This window comes from Tripterygium wilfordii, chromosome 17 (assembly GCF_013401445.1).
Source record: "Tripterygium wilfordii isolate XIE 37 chromosome 17, ASM1340144v1, whole genome shotgun sequence".
NCBI lineage: Eukaryota > Viridiplantae > Streptophyta > Magnoliopsida > Celastrales > Celastraceae > Tripterygium > Tripterygium wilfordii.
The window spans coordinates 487979-510223 of record NC_052248.1 but is presented as its reverse complement, the minus strand read 5'-3'; the positions used below and the strand labels follow the sequence as shown (position 1 = coordinate 510223).

The window sequence follows — 22245 nt, the reverse complement described above, 5'->3', positions numbered from 1 at the left end:
TTATAAAATGTTTAATTTGAAGTTAAAGATTGTGAAAGGAAAGTTAAATTTGAAGCGGACCAGAATAATACGAGTAATGCCGTATATCATGTCCGCTGAGAAGCAGTTTCCTACTTCAATAAAAAAAAAAACTCTATTTCTGATATACCGACAAAAAAGACCTTTTGTTTCCAATCGAATCTGACAGTTTCGACAGCATAACACATCCAATATTAGTAATTTTTGTGTTTGGATTCAGATTTCGAATATATAATTTATGTCCAAACTTGATTCAATCCGAGACGAACAAATTCGATCATCTAGACCAGACAAAGATCCATCATTCAATCATCCTCCATCTGTCGTGGATCTTCGATCATCGACGTTTCCAATGTGCTCGGATGACATCTATTAGGAATTTTAATGATGAGATTTCAAATCTAATTGAGTTTGACATCTCTTGTTGCAGGGGAAACAAAGATCCGTTTTGTAGATCCAAACTGCAATTTATGCATGTTATTTTTCTATTCAGTTTTTTGTTACCCAACTTAGACCGGTGAAATCAGACTTACTCGACATTTGTTCAACGATGTCTAATGTAACACAGTGTCATCCATCAATGTCTACATATCCATCCATTTTAGTGTTTGTGTTTTTCTTTTTTTTTTTCCAATCCTCTAGGTTGTATTCAATTTTTATGATGACACAGAGTGCCTAAAGACCTCATTTACCCAATTTACTGGGTAACTTAATACAAACAAGTTATGACCTTTTCAAATAAAAAAAAAGGGTTTCCAAATGCAGACACCGCAGATACATTCCGTCAATAAGAAAACCAGGCAGGCAGCAAATCAAACTGGACTCATGCAAAAGCTTTAATACAATCCATAAGCCATTTAAATATCCTAACAACCAAAAGAGTTGATTGCAAACGTACATATTACACCAAACATAAACCTCCAGCTCTTTTCCTTCTACATATCAATTAGATAAACATTATTTACACTTTATTTTTTACCAAATACACCCCACTCTAGTGTGTTTTTAAAGGCTTAATGGGGTGTACTTAGTAAAAAACGGGGTACAAATAATGTTCATCATCAATTACCCTCGATGTGCAGAACCTTCCGAGAAATACCATTTGCAGCATTCATAACAACAATTTCAAACTTCTTCCCCCGTACTTATGTAGGCAAGATGTTGGAAAGGGCAAAGTGACAGATTTAGGCATAGATAACAATTGTTCGTTCAATGTCCGGAGAAGTAAATTTATATTTCCGTCCCTTCACCAAATCAACCCAATATTGTTAAAAGACCATATTCAACATGAGCAGGCAACATTTATAAAAAAGATTTCTTTTTCTTGCCCTTTGTATTTCACCCAAAGAATGCCAAAGAGAGGATATAAACCACAGAGAATTATACTTCCCTCACCACTCTCTCTCTCCCCAACCCACCCCCCCTCCCCACCCACCCCATCATCAAGATCTGCATAATGTTAAAAGAGGATATATTTCCAAGTGAAAACCGATAGTATTTAGTATTACTTATTATGGCGACAATTTCAATCGCGTTTCCTCTTCTCATATCCACAAAAATGTTCAAGAGCACACAAAAATCACCTACTAAAGCAGAAAGCACATGTTTGTTCCCCGTGAGAGCCACCTTTCCTCTTCTCCATCTGTTGCATATGTTATCTGGCAGTTAATTGTTCTCACAAATATATGAATAATGCATGCATTGCATGTTTTGTACAAAAATACGAGCATATGTGCATATGGCTGTCTGTGTTAAAGTTCACTAAAGGAAGTGCCGCTACCACTAATATTCAGCTTAAGGACGAAAACCCAAAACGATCCCCTCCTCTAAAATAACCGGATGCATATAAAGAAATCCAGCAGTAGTTGAAAATCTAAGGGCCAGATGGTAGCATAGATGATGTCCTTGTCTATGGCTCCAGAGGGAGAGACTGAGATTCCTTATACAAGGGTAATAAAAGGATAACAGCAGATGACCAAGAAATGACACAATCAAATCCATAAACAAATAAAGAAGAGCTAAATAAAAATCCAAAAGTTCTAACCTTCTTGTTTACCAGTTTAAGCCCAGACAATCAAGTACGAAGGGGAAATGGGAAACGAAAACAAACTTACCGCATAGAAATCCTTCCCTATAGCATAGCGGGAAACCTTTTCGACCAAATCAACCGCCTGAGCTTCTGAAAGTGATGGCACATCATCCTGTACAACAGGGAATAAGTTACAATGTAACTATGTAAGTATGTAGCAAATAATCACATAACAAATAAATTCGCCACAATGTACTACATCAATGCATCATCAATAGCGCACCTGTGTGGGCAAGTTTGGTGAGCTGGACGAGCAAGACTTCATTTCCTCTTCCATAAACGTCAAGATTTGTACGGAACCATAACCTTGTGAGGCATATTTAACCCTCTTGCAGGACTCATAAGTATCATAAACGAAGATGCAACCATCTCCTGTGGTATGGAATGAACATTTAATTCACCAATGAAAATAGGCATTTGCTAATAGAAAGCCGGGGGGGCTCATTTACCTTCATCATCGAGGCCACCAACACATTAAAAGAAGCCTCCCTGTAGAAATCCTTAACAAAGAGTTCTTTGTACATCACAATACACATTAAATGGCTGCTCAATTCCTTGCCAAATTCCTCATATACCTGTAATCAATGTAGGAGAAAATGAGATGGCACCAACAAATAGCTGTACTCAACGTAGGAGAAAATGGGATGGCACAACACAGATCGATTATGACCATTTCATTCTCAGCACTATATATGCAGCATAAAAATTACCCATCTTTCACATGCAGGCATCAAATCAATTATAATAATTAAACACAGCAAAATTGTTACATGATAACAAAAAATGAGGCCATTAGAAAATCTAGGCTCGATTATCAGCTTAGCGCAGGTATGCTTGCTACAAAATGCTTTTCCCGTGACGTCTGATATCTCCCCCTATAGGACGCCCCATGTAGGAATAGATGCCAAAGTAATAATGTATAAAGCAGAAGGTAGAATTATCTTCCCAGCCCCTCGCACAACGCACCCTCTTCTGTTGCTCTCACCTAAATTTAGCTTAAAATATTGTCTAAACAAAAAGTGAACCGCAAAAAGATGAATTTTCAGATGTTCGCTTTTATGTTCTCAAAATTTGCTGGAAAACTTTTTTTCTTGAATTTGGCATGGCCAAAAACTCTTTGTATGCTGTGTGAATTACCAAAAAAAAACTACAATGAATTGAAGGAACAAAATTAATCACGAGGAGAGAGTAAGAGCATAACAGAGAAACAGAGAACCACGTTGACTCGAGAGGGCATAATATTGCACATATGACACATCAAATAGCCACTGTTGTTTTGATTTCAAATCTGATGAAAAGCAGCAAACACTTCATACACAACAGAAAACCAAAAGCATGGAGCTTACCACTACAAACTCCCATTTATCACATGCACGTTGAATCCAAATAAAATTAAATAAGGGGATCTATGGTCAATTAATTAATACGAAAGAAACTAGCCCATCAGAAATCCACCACCTCAGGAATATTAACTTGATAATGCTCCAAAAAGAAACCAAAAAATTAGTTAAATGTTCATAAAACCAACCGTTTTCTTGAGATTTATCCAAACTTTTAACTCTCTCCAGTCAGCTGGTTTCAATGAAGAGGCCAGCACGCATTTGTCCGCTCTGCAAGATCAAAAGAACATGATAAAAAAAAGAAGAAGAAAACGAATCGCATCCTGCTTAGCCATTACCCACGAATCACATAACATCACTTGATATAAGATATTACTTAACAAACTGTGCCCGGTAATCAGAAGAGAGAAAAAGAAAAACAGAGGATTATAATTCAAGGTGCTGAAGGCAAGAAAAAAAGTGCAATCACAAACATAACTAAAATTCTTTATCATTATGTGAGCATTTCATAATATATCTGACAAATCCATAATCCAGAAGCCACAAATATTAAGCAACCAACTAATTTGCAGCAATATAGAGCTCCTGAATTCGGTTAATTTGTAATTCTAAGAAAGAATTCCACTCAACAAATATGTCAAATAACGTTAAAAACAAATTTGTAATTCATGTTTCCCTAGTCGTTCTTTTGAGAATTGCTGGATAGTAAATCTTTAGGGAAGTAAGTAGAAAAAATAAGGGATCGTACAGAATATCATAGATTATGGAGTCATCAATCTGGTCCCTTATAGGTTGATCCGCTGCGACGACACAGAAACCTTTTCCAGCAATGGCTACACAAAATCTGCAAACCAAAAATAAACATGTGAAAACGATCAACACCAAACACACCTGTTACCAAGACAATTAGGTCGGAAAACACAAACATAAGAAAAATAAAGAGAGGGGGAGAGTAGTACCCGCTACGAGGCCGCCACTTCTCTGTCTTACCACCAGATTTGAACGAATAGATCTCGGACATGGTGAACGAATCGAACAAGACTCAAACTAGGGAAGATTTAGGGTTTGCTTGGATTGAGATTTTAAAGAGGCAAGTGAGGAGGTTAAGGAAGTTAACTTATACTCCACTCTTTATTTTATAATCTAAACAAAGCCTAAGGGATGGCGCCACCCAGCTTTCTTGCCAAACCCTAACACAATGGCGGAATTATATATATCCCAAAATTTATGGAAATCATTATTGGGTGGAAGAAGGTATACGCTCACGTAGTACACCGTAGCAGCTCTGGCCTTGCTCACAGAATAAACCCAGCTACCATATAGCATTGCAAGGCCTAAAGCCATTGGATAAGCATAATCCTTTGCATCAGCAAACCGGCCTCAACTGAAGCCCAAGAGAAGTCCAAGAGTAGCCAAGGAGAGAAGCCTCCGGAAGCCCAAGTCCAATTACATTATAAGCCCATGACCAGCTAGGCCCACTAAAGCACCCAAGAGCCAGAAGGGCCAGAACCGAAGAGACAGATTCTTCATGCCCATAGTAAAAAGCCTTGAACAGCCGCAGCCCAATACCGGCCCTTCAATCAAAGATGATCCGAGATCGCAGCCCAACTTATATGGCCAGCAATTGCAATGGAGGTATTTTAGGAAATGACCTCGTCACCCTCAAGGGCTATTTCGTAATTACGCTTGTCGTTTAGTCTCAACAAGCGTCACGCGAGGTCATTTAGTTCCATAAACAAAAAGGACATTTTATTGTTGAGCAATTTCACGCATTTCAAGGTTGCAGGCGGCTGATTAATCTCTATCGCTTTTATACATTGATAAATCTCAGTGCCTTCGAATTTATTCGCTCCTCTCTCGCTCGCTTGATCTTCTGCTTCTTGTTGCTCTCTTTCGCAGCGATAAAGTGCTTCCTAGTAAGGAGAGAGCTACCATGGCGTTTCGAAGTGCTCTATCAGGCCAGATCATGAGGCGGAGCTCCCTGGTAGGAGAGCGATCTATGTCTTCGTGGTGGAGCAGCGTAGAGCCAGCTCCGAAGGATCCGATTCTCGGCGTTACAGAAGCTTTCCTGGCCGATTCGAATCCAAGCAAAGTCAATGTTGGAGTTGTGAGTTTCTTCTCTCGTCATTTGAATTTTCTTTTTCTTTTTCTTTTTCTGGCAGTTGGTTAAATGAATGATAGAGAAGAAGTCTTGCTAGGTTTTTGAATTATGTGTTTTAATCGGTCTGCTCATTGATCCAAGTTGTAGATTCTCTGTTTTAAGTGTTAGCTATAATTTCTTTGGAATTTCATTGGAGTTGAACCTCATGATATTGTTTGATTCACTTGACCTTGAGTAAGAGAGCATTAAGGTGGAAGTGAGTTTCACTACCTTGTTTTCAATTGTTTCTGACTCTGTCTTTTTCCATGCGATCTTCCTTTTCCTTCGCTCTGCAATGCAGCAGTGTGAGCATAAGTTAAATCTGGCAATAACTTTCAATTTTATTAGAGGAAAAGCTATGCCAAGATATTATATGTGAATTATTGAGAAATTCATATACATCCGCATGCTTATAATTCAATAACTAGGAAATTAGTGAAGAAATAGAAGAGTTGTTTGTTGGATATTTATGTTGACTGTTCTTGTTCTTATGATATTGAAGGGGGCTTATCGCGATGATAATGGGAAGCCTGTTGTTCTTGAATGCGTCAGGGAAGCTGAGCGAAGGATTGCTGGCAACTCAAATATGTGAGTGCCGCATAATTCATGAACATGAAACTGTTGATATATATTATTTGTTATTTAGACCATTGGTATGCTTGATTTAATAGTAATAGCAATTGATGATGCAAGTAGGGACTTATGGTTATTCCAAAATTGTGTTGTTGTGCTTCCCACTTTTGCTGTGGTCCCTTTGTGGCAGCTTCTTTATTCTCCACTACCCCGTATGATATCTTTTGTCATGTATTTGTGTTTCTTTTATGATCGTAGACATCCTTATTTTCAATGCTTTTGTCTACTTTTCCTGTATTCTGATGCTTACTTATGCTGTCCTTTAATTTTGATTATTGTGGATATGGAAAGACTATAATGCTTTAAATTTTGAGATCTTTTCCAGTGTGAAGGCATGCATGATGCATATGCATCTCTCTTCTCTTCATTGTATGGGCATATGGGTGTGTGTGTGTGAGAGAGAGAGAGAGAGAAGCAGGAAGGGGAGAATCAATGTATTTGCTTTAGGTTCTTTTCAGCTAAATGAATGCAAGGACAAAATAATACTCGTTACCTTTGCAAATGATTCTATTTGGAGCTTTCCTGTGAGAAGGATATCTTTAACTATCTGCTAATCATTGAATATGCTGCAGAATTTCCTGTATGAATATAGACTAAGTTGCAAAATTTTGTTTCAGATTGATGTTACTCAACAAAAGTTAAAACATTCCTAGAGTAGCACATGATTCTTTGCAGCCTATGCTAGCAAGGGAAATAGGGGTTGCCTTGCATATATAGGACTTCAAATTTCAACTGGATCAGCTTCCCTGATATAATGCCTATGAACCAAAACCTGAAGCATGGTTTAGCTGTGAATATTTCTCTCGGAGTTTGATGAAGCAGTGGCCTCTTCAGCAATGGCAGTTGCAGAGTCCATTGCTTGGTTTTTGTTTGATCTGAAGATACAAGCATATTTTCCTTTTGTGGTTAATCAACCTTCTGTGTATCTAAGAGCAAGCCTTATTGATTCTCATATTTTCCTGGGCATTGGTAGAGCGGTTTTCTTGGTAACTCCTCAATCTGTCTTCAAGTGTAGCTGTTCTGCCTTCAATTTATTTGTTTCTGTGTCTCGTTTTTCCTAGGCAATTTTTTGAATAGTTACAAATGTTGATGTTAACATATTAATGTTTATGCCCTTTCAACTGAAGCAAATGCTTAGCGTATTTTATGTTTTTTCGGCAGGGAGTATCTCCCCATGGGAGGAAGCATAAAGATGGTGGAAGAAACTCTGAAGCTGGCCTATGGAGAGAATTCTGAATTCATCAAAGATAAAAGGATAGCAGCTGTGCAATCTCTTTCTGGGACTGGTGCATGCAGACTTTTTGCAGACTTCCAGAAGCGTTTCCTTCCTGATTCCCAAATCTACATACCGGTCCCAACCTGGGCCAAGTGAGTAACGTTTTATGTTTTCCTTTCATTTTTTTATAGTGCTCCTCTTTCCTTGCATTTTCTTCTTTTAGCTATTTGTTTGAAGAATTTGGTTATAGAGTACGAGTTGCTTTTGTTTATCCCATTTTATTTCTCGATTGCTTCATATGGCCTTATATGGAATTTTTTATGAACAGCCACCATAACATCTGGAGAGATGCCCAGGTTCCTCAGAGGACATTCCACTACTATCACCCCGAAACTAAAGGGTTAGATTTTGCAGCTCTGATGGATGATATAAAGGTATCATCTGGCAGTGATCAAATTACTCTATGTTTTTTCCCCGATATAATCCGATTCCGCATAACTGCTTTGTACAAATGTTGTCAACTTGTCACATTTTTTTCTTTCGCCTGCCTATGAATGCACTTATTATGTTTGTAGAATGCTCCAAATGGCTCATTCTTTCTACTTCATGCCTGTGCTCATAATCCTACCGGAGTAGATCCATCAGAGGATCAATGGAGGGAGATATCTTATCAATTCAAGGTTACAACAGCTTTCCTTCTATTTATTTTGTCTTCCTTGGGCTACTTTTTCTCCTCTCAATGCCCATTTTCATTCTCAGGTAAAGGGACATTTTGCCTTCTTTGACATGGCCTATCAAGGTTTTGCCAGTGGTGATCCGGAGAGAGATGCAAAGTCCATTAGAATTTTTCTTGAGGATGGTCATTTGATTGGCCTTGCACAGTCATTTGCGAAAAATATGGGACTTTATGGCCAGAGAGTCGGATGCCTCAGGTGTGTTTTTTTTTGTTGGTCATCCCACTTTGCACAAGCATACCCCCTTTTTTTGTCCACCTTTTGTGGTATTATGTCATCTGCCATTTCAGTTTGAATACAATGATATATTTTGTAACTAATGGGATGAAGATCTTTCTGGGATGTCTTTTTGAGGATTATCAGGATTTACTAGGGAGATTACTATCTCAGGTTCTTTAACTCCAATGCTAATATATATTTATTGCAGTGTGCTTTGCGAGGATGAAAAACAAGCCATTGCTGTAAAAAGTCAGCTGCAGCAGCTTGCCAGGCCCATGTATAGCAACCCACCCGTCCATGGTGCACTCATAGTTTCAACCATACTTGGAGATCCAGACCTGAAGAAATTGTGGCTCAAGGAAGTTAAGGTAATTCTTTTTCCTTAAAAGAAGGCAAACATTTGGATTTGCATGTTTCTACTTGGAGACTTGTAAAGGAATAGGGTGTAATTTTCAGATTTGTAATTAGGAAAGATATGGCCAGTATGAACATACATTTTGATTGCCCCGAACACTTGAGCCATCTAGATGATGCAATGCCATCATATGTGGGATAGTAAAAAATGTTAACATGCATGAAAGGCTTGTGAAAATGCAGCGAAGCCTTGTGCTTTTGCTATAAACGTCATCGAACCAAATTGTTATCTATGCCTTATTTTACACTTTGTTAACAGGTCATGGCTGATCGTATTATTGGGATGCGAAAAGCTCTACGGGAAAACCTTGAAAAGTTGGGATCGCCTTTATCATGGGAACACATTACTAACCAGGTGCGTGATGTTTGTCAGAATCATTGCCTGTTTCATACCTTCATCAAGAGATTCTGATGTGTATATGTGGTTTTGGTCATTGCAAACAGATTGGCATGTTCTGCTACAGTGGGATGAACCCTGAGCAAGTAGACAAGCTTACAAATGAATATCATATCTATATGACGCGAAATGGTCGAATCAGGTATTATTATGTCTAATTATCGAACCTTTTTAACTCTCACATCTTATGCATTCAGTAACTCGGATTTTACCTAACTTGTTGGCAACACATGCAGTATGGCAGGTGTTACTACCGGCAATGTTGGATACTTGGCAAATGCTATACATGAAGTCACCAAATCTGCATAACCTCCTGATTTCCGTTAGGAGGCCACAGATATACTGAGATACTTCAACGGAATATTTTTGTTTTCTTCCTGCCTGCCTCAATAAGAGGGCGATTACTTGCTCTTCACCAACCATTGAATAGTCCTATTTATTCAATTTGTCCAGTTTGTTGGAATATTTCTTCTCAAGTAAAAATAATAAATAAGTGACGGATTACGTCAACAAGTTTGTTAAACTGTAATCAAGGGCAATAGATGTTGAGTGTTACTTCAATGTGCTATATAGTTTGTCTTCGTTATCTGGGAAAGAATCAGTAAACTAATATAATAGGAAACTCTAGTTGCAACAATGATTGATACTACCTTAAGTGTGTGACAATCAACTCTTATGGTCACAAAATATGTGAATTTTACGACTATATATACTAACCTCAATCAATAAACTTGGAATTTTACCACAGTTCTACACTCATAATCCAAGAACAAAATCTTTTGAGAACCGGGTGGTTACAGTTACTTGTGCTCACTTTTATAGGAAGATTTTTCAGAATCATTACACCAATATTCTGGGATTACTATTGAGCTACTGATCGATCTTGATCAGAATATAGACCATAGAAAAACAAAAACAAGAGTAAACCATCAATGTTCCGGGATTACAATTGAGCTCCTGATCGATCTTGATCAGAATATACAGACCATAGAAAAACAAAAACAAGAATAAACTAGTTCAAACAGATATTGATTAGTGAGAGGAGAGAGAGCTAGTGGGAGGGAAATAATTTTTTTTTTTTAAATTATGATCAAATAAACTTCAAAGTGTAACATAATATACCGAGCTGGAACAAATATTGATTAATCGGTCTGGGCCTGGCCCGGACTGAGACAAATTAAAGGGGAAATTGGGAAAAAGTCAAGATTTTAGAACTGATATTGTTTAATTAGCGGTATCTGATACTATTTATGGAAACAGTATCTGATACTGTTTCACCAAAATTGGGCTTCTTATTCTTGATTTTCAATAATGATAATGTTTAACATTAGAATTCGAGGATGCAATATACCACTACCATGGAATGAAATTGCTTATGCACCATTTCATCTTACTAACTATTTGTATATAGAAATTGTTGAACTCCTAATTATACTCATAACTTATGAATCCAAGAAGAAAAACATATACTAACCTCAATCAATAAACTTGGGATTTAGAAAGTGTATAACTTCTAATTATATTCATAACTTATCAATCCAAGAAGAAAAACTTAGGAGAGTCGGATGTATCCAGAGCTACAGTTACCTGAGCTCATTTTAATTGAAGAATTTTCAGAATCACAACATGATCAAAATTCAGGGATTACAATTGCGCTCCTGATCAATCTTGATCAGAATATATAGACCATAGGAAAACAAAAACAAGGGTTTAATATACAGACCATAGAAAAACAAACACAAGTATAAACCCGCCCAACCAGCAATGCAAGATTTAGTCAGTAATCAGTAGAACGAAAATGCTGTCTTGTGTTGCCTTGACAGGCCATTAATATTGGGTTTTGGTCTTTGAGGCAAAGGTCACAAGAATACTAGTAATTTATACAGCAAGACGCAATTTTTGCCTGATGTGATGCAAAAGTGAAAAAAAAAAAGAGGGTATAATGTAATCAGTCTTAAGAGCTCATCTGATTAATCAAGGAAATATTTTAACCTAAATCATTGGGCAGCTTTTTTCCCCCTTCTAGTTTACTTCCCTTTTTATCCCCTCCAATTTCAACTTGGATCTAGTAGCTCAATTCCATGTCCTTGCCAAAAAGATAATCATCTTAGTCTATGCTTTGCACATAATGCTGCCACCAGCGTGCAAAGAAGTGCTGCAGCAGAAGTTACTTAGCAAAGTCATTATCGCCCCTTCTTATCTTGTCTTGTTTATGATTAATATTATCCCTTCACATCACTTCAAATGGCCTAAACAGAGTTTCTTAGTAAAACTAAGTTGCAAAATCAAGTCCCATGGAGCACCAAATTAGCATTGCCAGTTGAAAGTCACAGGCACATGACAAACATGAAATGCAAAGTCAAGATCTGCATAATGTTAAAAGAGGATATATGTCCAAGTGAAAGCCAATAGTATCTAGTATTACTTATTATGGTGACAATTTCAATCTCGTTTCTTCTTCTCATATCCAAAAAAATGTTCAAGAGCACACAAAAATCACATACTAAAGCAGAAAGCACGTTTTTGTTCCCCGTGAGAGCCACCTTTTCTCTGCTCCATCTGTTGCATATGTTATCTGGCAGTTAATTGTTCTCACAAATAAATGAATGATGCATGCATTGCATGTTTTGCACAAAATTACAAGCATATGGCTGTGTCACTCCGGGGCGATTCCGATCAATTTCACGGCGGAGATTGATGACATGTCATAATTTTGCCATTGTGGAATAAAAAATAAAAATAAAAAATGCCACATCGAATATAAACACAAACAAAAAAAATTAAAAATTAAAACCAGAGAATTAAAAAAAAAAAAAAAAAAATCCCCAAGAACACACTCAATCTCAAATCCACTTTCAATCTCAAGTTCAACAAAACACCAAATTTAAGCTATGAATCCACCAAATTGAAGTTATGAATTCACTATGAGAAGAGACAAACCAATTGCTACTTTTTCTAATCACAAAAGTCAAAGCCCTAACCTTGTGGAACATCTATTGGAAAGCAAAATTCCTGAAATTTTACAGATCTAGTACTAAAACAAGTATCCAAGAATGCAATTTGATCCAACAAAGAAGAATAAGTGCTAAATCAAACACTTACAAACCCCAAGGAAAGAAGATTACCAACGTATTTTCCCTTGAAGCAAGACAGTGGGTATTGCAAGAACGGCAGCGTATTTTCCCTTGGAGCAAGATATGAGAGAGATGAATGCAGACGGTGACAAGATTCGGGTCTTCTGGTTCAGTTCGTCTGGTCCCTTGAAACTTCATCTGCTTTCTTCGAGTTCTTCCTGCCCTATCTGGTTATAGTCTTAACTCTTAAGTCTGACATTGGGCTCATACACACATGGGCCGGTTATTGAATTTATTCCTTTTACTTTTTGGGCTTCCTTTTACTTGGATATCTTATCCAAGCCTTTGGGTCCACAATTGTTATTTACTTTATTTGATTTTTATGCTGTACAGTCTTGTCAACAATATTAAGGTTGACATGAGCAGACAGTTGAAATTTGTACTTATAAGGCTCGTAGCCATTGCTCGTAACTTAACTTTTTACTGAATGAGAATGAAAGCACATTTCTTACTTCTCTCTACTTCTTCTTCCTCCTCTACTTCTTGCTTTTGATCTTCAATCTTCCGCAAAGACTTTGAACTCTCAAAGTATATTAGACGGGCTCGACGGAGTAAGGGGCCAAGGGTTTATATTGTGATGGTCGGTATTGCAAGAACTCCATCGTTTCCATCCCTATTTCAAGGTCAACTCAGAGCACCCATGACGACGAACCAGACGGACTGAGAAAGAAAGAGAGAGAGATAGATCAGCGTGATTGGTGCGATTTTTTTAATCCTTTTGAGTTTTTTTTTTTTCCTTCTAATTATTAACATATTCCATGTCACATTTTATTTTTATTAATAACTATTCTACAATTACAAGTAATGTCCACGTAACAAAAAAAATGTTGATCTATGAACAGAATTATCCAGGTAAACATTTTTCTACCGAAATTGATAGGAATTGAACCGGTGTGATCTATTTATCTAAATTGAGAACATTGAGTGATTTAATTGAAAAAAAATCCTTTTAATGACCCATTTACAAAAGATCCTATTTTTGAGTGGTCTATCCATACTTTTCTCGCAATAAATTGTTGAGAGAACTTGTGCACCAAACGGTGCTTACATATCCCAATTTATGAAAATCATTATTGGGTGGAAGAAGGTATACGCTCACGTAGTACACCGCAACCAATAGGAGGTTGAAAATAAAATAAAAATAAATAATTAACGCCCTTGCGTGCTTATTGATTTATGGGCCTATGTGGGCCAAAGCCTTAAACACAGTGGACTGGACTCTGGATAGAGATAGTCCAAAGCATGTGGTGTTTGTACTTGTTCGTTGGCCTGAATACGTCTTTTGGGAGCAAAGTATCAGGGCCATGTTTGTATCTCCAGTTCTTCACAAGTCTATAATGTTCCAAGTTCCAACCTTGATTTAATTTAAGTGAATCTGCCAAACAGCCCCTTGTCCAATACACACTCTGCAATCCCAGCCAAGTATCTTCTTCTGCCAGGTAAAAGATCACCATCCGATTATCCTTTGGGTAATAAAGTGCTGGCTGCATCTCCTCAGCCAAGAATCTTCTTTTGCCTTGCAACTTCTTTAAAAAAAAAAATGAACTACTTTAAACCTTCAAATGAATGAGCAAAGGGGAAGGGGAAGATTTTGTAGTAACCATAAATTGTGAAATTTCGTTTTGTGTCTGCAGAACACGGCCAACAACAGACAATACAATGTCTTCCTCTTACATAAAAGCAAGCCAAACCACTAACGAGCTCAAGCAACAGCTGGGATTTTATTGTGTCCCCCTAACTAGATAGACAGATTGTAATACCTCCTTTTACTCCCTTGGCTTTTCCACTCTTTTTTATCAAAACAATATATACAAAGGCACAGAAACACTATGATTTAGCTACACCGCTAGACATCCATCACGGGCCAAGAGAATCCACTGATAACAAAATGATTGTATTGATCTTACCAAGGTCATCCTCTGTTTCATAAGCATTGACTCCAAGAATTGATTTCTTATTCATATGCCTTCACTTTTACGTGCCTGCAGGATGTGGTAAGCTAAGACTAGCCTGTCGCCTTATATGCTCGGGTATGAGCCTATTAATCAGTTCAGAAGAGGCCCCAGCTAACTGTAATTAGGTTGGAAATAGAATAAAGTAGAGTTAACAAGATGAAATACAAATATTTTCATGCATCACATACAAGCCTATCCTTTCAACCAAATTCAAGTAACAGGTGACTGAGATGCAATGATGATGAACCAAAAAAGACAAGGGCCAAGGAGCCATCAACAGTATTAGTTGTAAACAATACAATCAGTCACACGAATTCAACGTGAGCTGTCGACTCTTATGAGTGGCACACAAAGATGCACTGTTTGATAATAGTATCGGTGTGCATTAAATCTGTGATAGTGCAGCTTAAATTTTAAAAAACTCAAATGAAGACTTACTTCCTGTTTGAAGTTGAAAAGAGGAGGTAAAAGGCGACCATTAGGAAGGCGGGAATTGGGCTCACGAAGCTCATCAAAAAAAGGATGTGCACATGCTTCAAGCTGCAAGAATTAATTCAGGGCGCAAAGCAGCTAAGTTAACACAACTAACTGAATTAGATATCGCGGCACTTCAAATGGAAAGAACAAAGGTAAAACTGCATCCAACAACAGCAGAAGAAAGCAATTGCAGCAGCCGCCTCCAAAAAAAAAATAATGGAAAAGAAATCCATTAAGCACCAAGAAGGTGCACAAGAGCAAAGCTGCACCAAAAGATATTATTAAGAAAAATAAGCGTGCTGTGTTCCTTCTTTGTGTTCTTTTAAGTTCATCAGCTATAATTAAGACCACAGCGGTGAATCATGATGAAAGAAGTTCACTCACTGCAGTGCAACGAAGACTTGGTGAATACTGGAGAAGCCTTGAAGCGAGATCAATTGCTTCAGGAGGCATCCGCTTGTGGAAAACCTGAAACAAAATTCCTCGTTTTAGACATGAGAGGCATGTGTAGAAAACTATAGCATGAACATCAAGTTTGTCAAAAACATGATTTTGGGCGAAACAAATACATAGTAACTATGTCATGTAAACTAATGCTATTTCTTTAAAGAGTTATATGAAGTTAAAAGCATAAACTTTTCTGATTTCAGGCCATACCTTGTGCCAAGGATAAGCTTTAATCTGAGGGAACCTGAAGTCTGTATAATTAGGATTCATGCAGCGGATTTCTTCTCGAGTAGGAGTACCAAGAACCTACAAGAAGAAGCTAAGACGTGATCACAAGACTGCCAGAGTAGTATGAATATCAGTCGCATGATTGCATCACACAGATGATGATGCTCTACCTTGATGATCTCTACAAGTTGATCCACTGCATTTTCTCCTGGAAACAACGGCTATGATAAAAATTTGAAATCATGAGAAGTATAACATCATGTGAAAAAATTCTTTATATCACAGCTCAACGTATTATCTGTAACAATATTATACACATTATGACAGTCACTAACCTGGCCCAGAAGAAGCTCAGCAAGGACACAACCAGCTGACCAAATATCAATTGACGTTGTATACTCTGTAGCACCGAAGATGAGTTCTGGAGCTCGGTAATAACGAGAGCATATGTATGAGATGTTTGCTTCTCCCTTGACCTAACATGAAAGTAGTTAAGCAAGAACATAGAAATAAATTAAATACTCCGGTAATAAGATAACCTGCTAAAAGGGAGTTATATTAAGTTATTCACCTAAACCATATGCTAATTCTGCAGGTTCACACCAGTAACGAGGGAATATACATCAACTCAGACCAATTTTGAACTATTTCTCGAGATCATACTAAAATAAATTTCCAGGATGCAAATCATTGGCAGGAACAAATGCCAATGACCAAAAATGATAAAATAAGCCACAAAAGGGCAACATGCATAATAAATTAGCAAGGAAAAGTTATCCATAATAAGAAATGTCAACTGTATGTTCGCCCAATAACATTGTCAATATGAAGGATTTCCATTGCAATGAAATGAAAGGTACAGAGACAGTAAATGTCATAAGATCATCGCAAATCTGCACTACGCCTCCAAATAAATGTTTCTCCTTCACACCATACTCTTTCATTAGGTATCATTGGTGTTTGTGAAAAGAGACAAATATGAGTCAACAATCCGTTAAGCATCAGAAAAGCAGCCAACTCTGGTATTAAAGGTTTGATGTCAACCCAAAAAGAGATCAACCTGTGGTTTACCAGGATGAAAAAAAATCCATGCTCTTATGAATTTACAGCTTTAACTCACACGTTCCTGCTAGGTTGCAGCATCATCATTAATTCATTATCATGACGATACATATTAAAATAAAGGAAAAGTAGCAAGGAGATCCACATACCAAAACTTTTGCACTTCCAAAGTCACATAGCTTAACCTGGTGCGTGAGAGGATCAACCTACACCAATACAAAATATCATAATTTCAGACCAAAAGTTGGCTAATTAACAAAAAAAAAAGAAAGAGAACGTGCATACCAACAAATTTTGAGGCTTCACATCTCTATGGCAAACTCCAGGAACAGAATGAATATATGCCAGCCCTCTGAAGATCTGAATAAATTTTGCATTTATTCACATATTTAAGTAAGAGATGCAAAGATAGAATCCAGAAAAACAAAAAAAATACCTGATACGTATAAAGTTGTATGTAGATAAGTGGCATCCTCTGGTTCATACTGCTGTAATGCTTCAGAACCCGATACATGGTCTCAGGGACATATTCCATAACCAAATTGAGAAAAAGCTCGTCTTTACTAGTCGTAGAGAAAAAACAGTGCTTCAAGGAAATAACATTTGGGTGATCCATCAAGCGCATTAACTGCAGTTCACGATTTTTATATCGCCGGTCCTGCAAGACCTTCTTAATAGCCACTGTCTCTCCCGTTTCAAGGCATTTCGACTGAAAAGGCAAGATATCAACAAGTTGATAGGGCACAAGAATAACAGGACATTTTGGATATCATGAATATTATGTACCTGGAAAACAATTCCAAATGATCCAGTACCTACAACACGCTCTGCCATATAACTGACAGTCTGCAGGCAACAAAAAAAGAAAACACTTCAGCATTCAAGTTGACAAGAATTGAGAAAGAATTTGATATTCACAACAACAATTTATTAGCTCGATGTTGCAAAGGCTAGAGAAAGGCAAATAGATTTTAGCACCTCAATAACTGATAGTATACAAGTTAAACTACTCTTTTTACCAAAAAATCACCCTCTGTAGAACTAATCCTCGAAATAATACAATTACCATCGCTAATTTACACTAAAAAAAGATGTAAAAAGAGCAAGATTAACTTAAGCAGTATGTATTCCAATTAACAACACACACAAAAAAAGAAAAAGTATTGCCAAGTCCTAACCCGTTTAGGTTCCCCATTTTTGCCTCCGATGGTCGTGCATATTATCTGACCGGTAACTGCATCATTCCCCTCAATAATAGCAGATGACATTTCCTGCATTTCATTGGAAACCAAAAAAAATTAATGCAGGCTGAGCTACAGGCTACGAATAAGAAGATATGGAAGTTGCTCGTATTGATGAGTGGAGTGTTGAACAGCTGCTCAGGTAAGAGTGAATTCATGATCTCTCATTACTAGTGAGGCAATGAGAGAGAATTCAATCTTAAGTGAACACAAAATCATGCATTAAAATAAAACTTCAATGACGTCTTGTACACTAATGACGCAAATTCTAGCATCAAATTATACATAACCAACATCATTACGTTTCTCCATTAGCTTACTATTCCGTTATCAAATCACTGAGAACATAAAATTCATGACATGAACAAGTCTAAGTTACTGATTTTGGTACTTCCAAATTCAGAATCAATAAGGCAATCTGTGATAACAAATACTAATGGAGGATTACCATATAAAGAAACACACTCATGAAACTAGCAATCAAGTCCTTAATTGGAAAAGGATTCAAGGAATAAGTAAGGAAGGGAAATAAGTATTCCCTTTCAAAAACGAGCAATCAAAGGACAACAAGAGATAACCCAGACGGGTACCAAGTATAAGAAAATCAAATATATGATGAGCATGGCTTGCAAGAAAGCATCCCATGCCATAAAAAAAAAAGCTTGCATTACAAAGAAGAGCCTATTCCCTGACGAATCAAAGGACATTCCCTATCTGAAGCAAACTACAGCAGATTCAACAATACTCCACCTAAAGAAACAAGAAAAACGACCTAAAGTTAACTAACATTATAACAGTTTGGACCAAAAAATCACTAAGACATAGTACTAAACATCTTCCAAAACCTTGAAGTATTGAACACCAAAGAGAGTATGAAATGAAATATTTCGTGCAAAACTCAAAAGATATCAGAGAGGACAGCCAAAAAACCTGAGAAAACTATGGAATGGAACAAATTTGACAGAATCGTTAAACTGAACAAAAGCTTATTCTCTGTCTGGAAACTAGGAACAAAAAAAAAGGGAAAGTGGAAGAGACGAAACATCTTACAAGTTACAATACCTCACACCCAACTCTCAACCGAAATTATAAAATAATTAGAATGACTATACCTGTAAGACAGACAAACGAAGGAAAACGGAAAATACTCTCCGATAGCATAATTTCGCCACCGACTCGAAAAACAGATAGATCGCGTGAAGCGAGAGCAGAAACAACCAAATCAAACTATATCAACCAAGATTCATGCGTCAATGCAACATATACACAGACACACAGAGAAGAACATAAAGCAAGAGAGAAGTGTGAGTGTCTGTGTGTGAAAAAAATGTAGAAACTGAACCTTATCGAAGTCCATAATCGGAGCGCCAACGCAAGTAGTGGTGCCGGTGGCTCAGGAAGAGTGGGACATGGCGTCGGCTTCAGTATTGCTGTGGTCGTGGTGGTTGATGATGGTTCGGTCAGACCCCTCACTCCATGTGCTCAACAGCTTTCAAGTTTCAACTTTGCTTTCTCTCTCTTACTATTTTCCTTTCCTTTCCTTCCTCAGTCTCTATTGTGTTTTTCTGTCTCCACTCCAGAGAATTTAGTCGGATGAGTGGGACACGTAGAAGAAGACCACGCGCAATCAAGGGGACGTCAATTCCACGGTCCACTCAGATCACCTTTCTCTCTCCTTCCAAGTCTTTACTTTGTTCATAAAGATAATGCTTGACACCTTTAAAAAGTGACTCTAAAAGACTCATATTTATTGTGACGTGTTGGATGTGAAGTGAGCCCTACATATGTGTTTTTAATCAATGACTATTTTAATATCACATAGATTTGAGAGAGTTTTGAGAGTCAAATTTTAAAGGTATCTAACATTGTACTGTTCATAATTATTAGCGAGTAGTGAAGAGCATTTGAATAATTAGTTAAATCTAATTATCTAATGAGATCTAGTTCATGGAGCACTGTTGTACACCACCTTGTTTTGGACAATTTGTTATTAATTCATCAACAGTAACGGATTTAGATCCCCTGACGTGACCCTTAAATCTTAATAGTTATCTTGTGTTCAAGGAAGAGGTGTAAAGCGGGCCGGCCTGGCCTTGTGACTTGTAAGCTAGAAATCCAGTCCAACTCGCTTAACGGGTTGAGAACTCCAGTCCAACCGGCCTGCTTGACACCTCTAGTTCAAGGTTCCATCAATATGATTAGGGTGTAAATGGTCGATTTCGGTCAATTTGTTTTTTCGATTTTTAACAAGAATTTAACCGATCAATCAATCGGTTATTGGCCAATATTCATTCGGTTTTGATCAATTCTCATTAAATATTTTTTGAAAATAACCGACCATTCGATTTAGTTTCAAGTGTTCGATTTTTCGAGTAATTTTTTTACCGGTCCTAAATATGACCTATAAGGTAAGCTATGCCCCATATTATGTAAATATCATTCGGTTGTTGTGACCATCAAATCCATCATTTCAACTTTTCAGCTTACATTTTTTTTATCAAAGCTTACATTATTAGATGACGGTAACCCAGATTAACAATTTATATGCATGCTTGTGTGTGTGTGTGTGTAGAGAAAAACATAGTTTGTGACTGAAACATAACAAAACCACCAATCATCTTTATATTTAATTTGCCTTAATAGCTAGTTACATTTATAATGAAATGGTACATATAACACAAGACAAGTTCATTTTTCTTGTCTATATAGTAGTCCCACTCCAATGTTATTCAAATCACATAAAAAGTACATCAATCCAAACCTTATTTTTGAATAAGAGCTATAATATATAACTAGTTCAATCTCCTACAATTCCTCCTTATCTCTCCATTAGTCCCCGTAAGTGGAGTAATACTGCTCAACTTCACCATAGCAGCAGCAAAGTCTCTAGCAAAAGCAGCGCCATCGTTACTATAAGTCGTAACCACAGCATCCTGAGATCCTCCATTGAAAAGTGCTTGGTCTGAATGCAGAAGCCCCCTCCGAGCCACCAGCTCCCTGTAATAGTTATTGTCGAAAATCGACGGTGTCGGATTCTCAAGAGGTGCTAAGTTGGTGTCTCCACCAGAAGCAGGACAATTGGTCCTCCTCCTGGTGGCGAAATTGGCGTCGATGTTGGTCTCATTGTATATGCGGTTACGGAAGAAGGTGCACTGGGCGAAGCCGATTGTGTGGGCGCCGGAGAGGATGGTCATTTCACGGGCGGTGAGGCCTTTGGCGGAGAACAAGGAGATGAGGTTGTTGAGGTCGGCGAAGGGTGAAGGGATTTGGGAGTTGGCTGCAGTTCGGCTTGCTGTTCTTGCATCTCTTCTCCCTAGTGGGACTGTCCATGTTGGTCCTCCCAGCTGGGTTATATGTAAAATATAAAATTCACATATTATTTGAATTATTTTTTATTAATGTAAACAAAAAATAGATAAATGTGATGAGAAAGTCAAAGACAGTTTAGTAAAAAAGCTTCTTAAAAATATTTTTTATTTATTTAAAGAATTTGTGAGTACCAAACAAAGTATATACTGGTCACCCTTTGATCGTTTGGAGAAAACTCATGTATACATTAAATACTCAATAAAAAATGTTAAGGATGTCAGTGGTATTTTCTTCCGGCTATCTCAAATGTTGAAATGGATCCACGATATTTTATATGGATCATGTGGGTGATGTCTATAATTTCACATGGATCACATACGTCCATCTCATTCGAGATAGTTGGGAAAAGAAACACCGGGAATCGTAACTTCTGATACTCAACTATTCGGGTCGGTCGAAACCCAATCTATTTTTGATATTTTCTATCAAAGCTTAATTCTCACTCGATAAGGTAACTAACTAACTTGAGTAAAACTCAAGTAATCCTTAATTAGCATAATTTCTGTGTCATAAGCACATCCTTAACTATCATATCTAATGAATTGCTTCTAAATAACGTCGAATAATGATGAAAAATTAAATGAACTAACCAAGACGACTCCATCTCGTGCTGCGAGTGCAAGAATATCAGCACAAGAGACAGTTGCATTGCAAGCAGCTTCAACTCGTGTCTTGATGCTGTCAATAATGTCAAAACCCCTAGCTGAGTTTCTGTTTGGATTTGCATTCTTCTCGCCGGCGAAGGTGGCAGTGTCGTCCAGAAGTATTGACGCATCACAACCCTATATAATTAACAGAAACAAAACTCAATCGTGTTAAAATTAGTAAACTAATTCTATATACATAGACGGATCTTCTTGCAAGTGTACGTAGGGTTTCGAGTTTAGGGTTTTACTTGCACGAAGCAATCGTGGAAAAGCAAGCGGAGAATAGAGGCAGCAAGGCGCGCTTCTCTAGCAACAGCTGTCCTCATTGTGTCACGTACAATGGTTTGGAGATTAGGGCACCTTGCTCCATAGAAATTAGGAGAAAGTTGTGCATTGCCAAGGAAAGCAAGAAGAGAGAGGACTAAGAAAGTCACTAAAATATTGATCTTAGAAGCCATTTGTGTTGATGGATATATGCTTTGTGG

General features: G+C 37.5%; 4 protein-coding genes and 1 long non-coding RNA gene across 7 annotated transcripts; 1 reads left to right on the top strand and 4 right to left on the bottom strand.

Annotated features, from left to right (window-relative positions):
- Positions 1-825: 825 nt before the first annotated feature.
- On the bottom strand, positions 826-4648 carry LOC119981725 (proteasome subunit beta type-1-like). 3 transcript variants are annotated; one of them, XM_038824837.1, is made up of 6 exons: positions 4407-4648; positions 4196-4291; positions 3636-3717; positions 2557-2682; positions 2133-2219; positions 826-1157 (listed from the first exon to the last, which is right to left on the bottom strand). In XM_038824837.1, exons 1-6 carry the CDS (start codon positions 4466-4468, stop codon positions 1080-1082), a joined length of 531 nt encoding a protein of 176 aa, XP_038680765.1. In that variant the 5' UTR covers positions 4469-4648; the 3' UTR covers positions 826-1079. The 3 variants fall into 3 exon arrangements, 2 of the variants coding, with proteins under 2 accessions (XP_038680765.1, XP_038680766.1); XM_038824838.1 differs by lacking the exon at positions 826-1157 and adding an exon at positions 1493-1660; XR_005464234.1 differs by lacking the exon at positions 826-1157 and adding an exon at positions 2331-2479 and having other exon boundaries at positions 4407-4634.
- Positions 4649-5202: 554 nt separating this feature from the next.
- Positions 5203-9768, top strand: LOC119981724 (aspartate aminotransferase, mitochondrial). Its single transcript, XM_038824835.1, has 10 exons — positions 5203-5554; positions 6090-6175; positions 7382-7588; positions 7765-7870; positions 8012-8116; positions 8196-8368; positions 8598-8757; positions 9063-9158; positions 9248-9342; positions 9437-9768. Exons 1-10 carry the CDS (start codon positions 5381-5383, stop codon positions 9507-9509), a joined length of 1275 nt encoding a protein of 424 aa, XP_038680763.1. The 5' UTR covers positions 5203-5380; the 3' UTR covers positions 9510-9768.
- A 1000-nt stretch (positions 9769-10768) lies between these two features.
- Positions 10769-12672, bottom strand: LOC119981726. Its single transcript, XR_005464235.1, has 2 exons — positions 12326-12672; positions 10769-11759 (listed from the first exon to the last, which is right to left on the bottom strand). It is a non-coding gene; the product is annotated as an uncharacterized LOC119981726 (long non-coding RNA).
- A 1225-nt stretch (positions 12673-13897) lies between these two features.
- On the bottom strand, positions 13898-19308 carry LOC119982733 (shaggy-related protein kinase zeta). The gene is made up of 12 exons (XM_038826255.1): positions 19087-19308; positions 17682-17774; positions 17290-17349; positions 16940-17212; positions 16789-16863; positions 16653-16709; positions 15777-15917; positions 15612-15662; positions 15424-15519; positions 15151-15234; positions 14728-14829; positions 13898-14404 (listed from the first exon to the last, which is right to left on the bottom strand). The coding sequence occupies exons 1-12, from the start codon at positions 19099-19101 to the stop codon at positions 14309-14311; spliced, it is 1143 nt and encodes a 380-aa protein (XP_038682183.1). The 5' UTR covers positions 19102-19308; the 3' UTR covers positions 13898-14308.
- Positions 19309-20343: 1035 nt separating this feature from the next.
- On the bottom strand, positions 20344-22245 carry LOC119981987 (peroxidase P7-like). Its single transcript, XM_038825127.1, has 3 exons — positions 22009-22245; positions 21704-21895; positions 20344-21088 (listed from the first exon to the last, which is right to left on the bottom strand). The coding sequence occupies exons 1-3, from the start codon at positions 22216-22218 to the stop codon at positions 20537-20539; spliced, it is 954 nt and encodes a 317-aa protein (XP_038681055.1). The 5' UTR covers positions 22219-22245; the 3' UTR covers positions 20344-20536.

Coding starts and splice junctions, on each gene's coding strand:
- LOC119981987 (XM_038825127.1), bottom strand. CDS start 22,218: ATGGCTTCTAAGATCAATATTTTAGTGACTTTCTTAGTCCTCTCTCTT. Junction 21,896..22,008: donor TCCACGATTGCTTCGTGCAA/GTAAAACCCTAA, acceptor TTAATTATATAG/GGTTGTGATGCGTCAATACT. Junction 21,089..21,703: donor CACGAGATGGAGTCGTCTTG/GTTAGTTCATTT, acceptor CATATAACCCAG/CTGGGAGGACCAACATGGAC.
- LOC119981725 (XM_038824837.1), bottom strand. CDS start 4,468: ATGTCCGAGATCTATTCGTTCAAATCTGGTGGTAAGACAGAGAAGTGG. Junction 4,292..4,406: donor AAGTGGCGGCCTCGTAGCGG/GTACTACTCTCC, acceptor TTTGGTTTGCAG/ATTTTGTGTAGCCATTGCTG. Junction 1,158..2,132: donor TAGGGAAGGATTTCTATGCG/GTAAGTTTGTTT, acceptor ACATAAGTACGG/GGGAAGAAGTTTGAAATTGT.
- LOC119982733 (XM_038826255.1), bottom strand. Junction 17,350..17,681: donor AAAATGGGGAACCTAAACGG/GTTAGGACTTGG, acceptor TGTTGCCTGCAG/ACTGTCAGTTATATGGCAGA. Junction 15,918..16,652: donor TTGGAAGTGCAAAAGTTTTG/GTATGTGGATCT, acceptor CTTTCATGTTAG/GTCAAGGGAGAAGCAAACAT.
- LOC119981724 (XM_038824835.1), top strand. CDS start 5,381: ATGGCGTTTCGAAGTGCTCTATCAGGCCAGATCATGAGGCGGAGCTCC. Junction 6,176..7,381: donor ATTGCTGGCAACTCAAATAT/GTGAGTGCCGCA, acceptor TTTTTTCGGCAG/GGAGTATCTCCCCATGGGAG. Junction 8,758..9,062: donor TGTGGCTCAAGGAAGTTAAG/GTAATTCTTTTT, acceptor CTTTGTTAACAG/GTCATGGCTGATCGTATTAT.